Raw genomic sequence first — 3,929 nt, 5'->3', positions numbered from 1 at the left:
TATTCAGAGAAGAGTGCTATCTCTTCTCAGCTACTTGGACTTGCTCCTGGCCACAGGTGAGACCAACCTTCAGTTCTCCCTTGAGTGTCTGATAGGTTTCAGGTTCCTACTACTGCAAAGGAGCCAGCACAGCAAGCTCTCATACTCAGTACCTCATCTGATCCACCCAACAGTCTGTGAGGCAAGTTTTATTCCCATTTCACAGACAACAAGACTGACCTGTACAGCGTTGTATCTGTTGCTATAACTCCCAGGTTAATCCCTCTAGCAATGAGCCCTAGAGACCATGTGTTTTACTTATCATTTTACATTCTGACAAGAGTTTTGAGTGTCTCCATTGCCCCCATAAGCTCACTGAACATTTCAATGGTGAACCATGTATTGATTTCTGGATTCTTTATTTTGACAAACATAATCCATATCCTTTAGGAAAAAGGGGAGATTAGTAAGCAAAGCAAAGAAAAAGAATCACGGATGGAGCCATAATACATTAGTAGACCCAGGAAAAGGGACATCAGTAACCCTTGACAATGGTTACAACTAGGGGACAACACGGGATGGTCACGCCTTCAAAGCAATGACATGGAGGTACCTAACCATCAGGTGATTGGATTTTTTTTTTTTTTTTTAGCACAGGCAAGACCTCTTTTGGGCTACCATGCAGAAAAACCATTGCCTGCTTTTTAGTGTATACACACATTCAGAGTTTTCTATATACACAAATGCATTATACAAACATTCATATCTTTTACAAAAATGGGCTGACACTGTATATGTGGCTCTGAAAACAGTGTTTTTCTTTTTAGTTTTACAAAGTACCATGAACATCTTTTCCATGCACATGGGTGAATATCGCCTACTGAAACACAGAGCACTGTATAGTTGGATCAAAAGGCTGCTGGTAACAAGAGTGACACACACCAATAGCAAAGTATCAGCTTAAGATGAAAGACATCACTTAGCAACTGCCCACCAGGGAAAGCAGGGTCGGCAATATTTCTGCCAGAGATATCAGATTTGACGACAAGGGGCATTAAAGATAGGGAATATCGTGTAAGCCCCTCTGGCCCCTACCTCCGCCCCTCACTCCCCTCACACCGCGTTGGCCCCTTGGCACTAATGGATCCTGTACCTCTCTTTGCATCCAATGCAAACCACCCCTTTTCTGGTTTTTCCTTAGCTGTTCCTGAGCCCTGGACACATCTCCACCTTCTCTCATCTCCTCACTGCCCAGATGCCTTTCCTGTAGGTTCTCCTGGTAGTCCTTGGGGGAGTCTTCCGTGCCCCTGTCCGTTTTCCGCTTTGCCTTCCGGGGCACATAATCTTCAGCTGGGCGCTTTTCCGCGGCCCGGGGCTGGCTCTCTGGCTGGGCCTGGGGCTCCGGTTTGCCCTCACCGCGTGCCTTGCCCTCACCTGCGGACTCGCTCTGCTCCTCTTGCCCCCCCTCACCCCCTGGCTGCACCTCCTCCTGGCGCTTATCTTCGTGCCCTGGCTCCCCCTCCACATCTGGCTTTTCTTCCTCATCCGACCTCCCTTCATCTTCTGTATCTACTTCATCTTCTGGCTTTCCCTCGTTTTCCAGCATTCCTTCGTTGTCCTTGTAGAGTTTTTCCATGTCGAGATGGCCCCTCCTTCTGCTGTCCCTGGGGAGTGGGGTGGGGAGAGAGCAGGGAAAGAGGAGACAAGGGAGACTGAGGGCTGGGGGTGGAGTGCAGGTCTGGATGGCACTGGCATCTGGCCCGCAGTCAGGGTTCCCTTGACCTGGCCTTCTGCCAGACTTTCCCCCACTGTTCCTCCCACACACCAGAGGCAACCATTTCTCTGGCAGGCCCTGCCACCTGCACCATCCTTCGGCCTGGCAGGGCGGGGGTGTCTTTATATTATACGTGGAGGCAGGCCCTCAGATTTTGCCCAAGCTGTGCTCCACACCCCCCCACACACACCCCACCTCCAGTGCCCCTCCCCCTTTCACTGACCTGCAGGGATTCTGGACAGGTTCCTCCTCCCCTAGCCTTGCAGAGTGCTGGGGACCGTCACGCAGAGCTGCAGACAGACAGCAGAGAAGGACAGGTGCTGCGTGCTCAGTGGGTTGAGGTCCCTTTCCTGAATCTGGGCGCTCCACATCCAACGTTGCCCTCCCCTACCTGCCCCGCACCCCAGTCCCCATATGTCTTCAAGCCTTGGGCACCAGACCAGGACGCTTTCCAAACTGTTTGGCCCTCTGTGTCCACCACCCCTACCAGCAACCCACCCCACTCTTGCCCCCTTTTCACGGAGGTAAATATTTCCTCGTTTGGTGTAGTGACGGGGGTTATTTCCAGAATAAGCCTACGTTTCACTGTCGCACTGCAGGGGCGCCCCCACTATTTCGGGCTCTAAAATGGATGGAGGGTGCAGAGGCAGGGGGGGGGGTTGAGATGGTGGGGTTTGTGATGGGGTTCTCCCTTCCCACCTGCCCCCCACCCACATTGCGTCCCTCGTTTCCCCCATCTCCAGGACTACTTCGCTTTCTCCACCCCCACCGCTGCTCAAGGGTCCTTTCCACAGCACCTACCTGCACACTGACCTGCGGCCCGGGCCAGGCCTGTGGCTCCTCGGGCTGGTGGAAGCCCGCTGGCCCCTCGCCCGCTGCCTGCGCAGCTCAGGGAGCTGGCACCACACGGGCAACAGGAGCGGACGGCGCCAAGATCTGATGGAGGGGGCGCTGCTGCCCACGTGGGTGCCCGGCCGGTCATGTGAGCGCCGCATCACACCAGCTTGCTCCCCCCTCACGCATATTCTGAGGGACCTGACAGCTGCTGACGGTGTGTGCATGAGTGGGGTGGGGGTGATAGCAATGGGCGAGTCACCGAAACAGGTGGAGGCAGCTTTGACTCCATCAAGACTTCCTGGTGCATCGCAGGCCACCGCCCAGCATCCCTGGGAGATGCCTTGTCGCCAGGTGTGACGGCTGATCCATCCCCCGGAGGGTGCTGGACTTCCCTAGGAGCGCTCAGCAACTGCGCCCCAGCCCACATTCAAGACCGGCTCTGCCTGACCCAGAGCGCCGGTGACGGTGCCTGCCACGTAGCTGCCCTGCTACCTGAGGAGGGTCTTCCTGGGCCTCCTCCCTTCTCACTCAGCCCGTGTGTTCTCTCTGCCTGCGTGATCTGTGTTCATTTCCCTTCAAACACAGGTGATTCCTAAATTACATCGCCAGGCTATCCCTGCCCTTGAGGCTCAGACCCATTTTTCTGCTTTCCACCAGTAATGTAGGAGTATGCGTTCCCCACACCCTAATATAACATGTGACCTATTTTTTAATTTCCACTAATGTAATAGATGAAGTCTCTCAAAGGCATTTTATTTCGCATTTCTGTTTAATGAACATTTTAATATTATTGTAAATTGTATGTTCTTGTCTTTCCAGTCTTCTATTGGGCTATTGGTCTTTCACCCCTCATTTTTCAAGTTTTCTTTATATATTAACTATTAGGCCTTTATTATATGTGCTGCAAATACCTACTTCCAGTTTGTTGGTTGCTTTGTGATTTTATGGTGTATTTCTTCTATACATTTTAAAAAGTAATGACATTTATCATACTTTTATTGCATCTAGATTTTAACTAATAGTAAATGACCCTTTTCTACATAAAGTTAAAGGAATTTACCCATGTTTTCTTTTTAAATTTATTAATTTTTTTATCGTGCGAGAAAAGGAACAACACAGGAAGGGAAAGAGATGAGAAGCATCAACTCATAGTTGTGGCACATTAGTTGTTCATAGACTGCTTTCTCATACGTGCCTTGATCAGGGGGCTACAGTAGACCAGATGACACCTTGCTGAAACCAGTAACCTTGGGCTCAAGCCAGTGATCTTGAGGTTATGTCTATGATCCCACACTCAAGCCAGTAACCCTGCGCTCAAGCCAGTGACCCTGTGCTCAAG

The 3,929-nt window shown here is 51.2% G+C and overlaps 1 protein-coding gene across 1 annotated transcript; it reads right to left on the bottom strand.

The window, feature by feature from the left end:
• Positions 1-381: 381 nt before the first annotated feature.
• On the bottom strand, positions 382-2,890 carry LOC136316873 (transcription elongation factor A protein-like 3). The gene is made up of 3 exons (XM_066249200.1): positions 2,555-2,890; positions 1,977-2,043; positions 382-1,643 (listed from the first exon to the last, which is right to left on the bottom strand). Exons 1-3 carry the CDS (start codon positions 2,733-2,735, stop codon positions 1,034-1,036), a joined length of 858 nt encoding a protein of 285 aa, XP_066105297.1. The 5' UTR covers positions 2,736-2,890; the 3' UTR covers positions 382-1,033.
• Positions 2,891-3,929: the final 1,039 nt, after the last annotated feature.

This window comes from Saccopteryx bilineata, chromosome X (genome assembly GCF_036850765.1).
Source record: "Saccopteryx bilineata isolate mSacBil1 chromosome X, mSacBil1_pri_phased_curated, whole genome shotgun sequence".
NCBI classification, from domain to species: domain Eukaryota; kingdom Metazoa; phylum Chordata; class Mammalia; order Chiroptera; family Emballonuridae; genus Saccopteryx; species Saccopteryx bilineata.
This window is presented reverse-complemented; position numbering and strand designations above follow the sequence as displayed.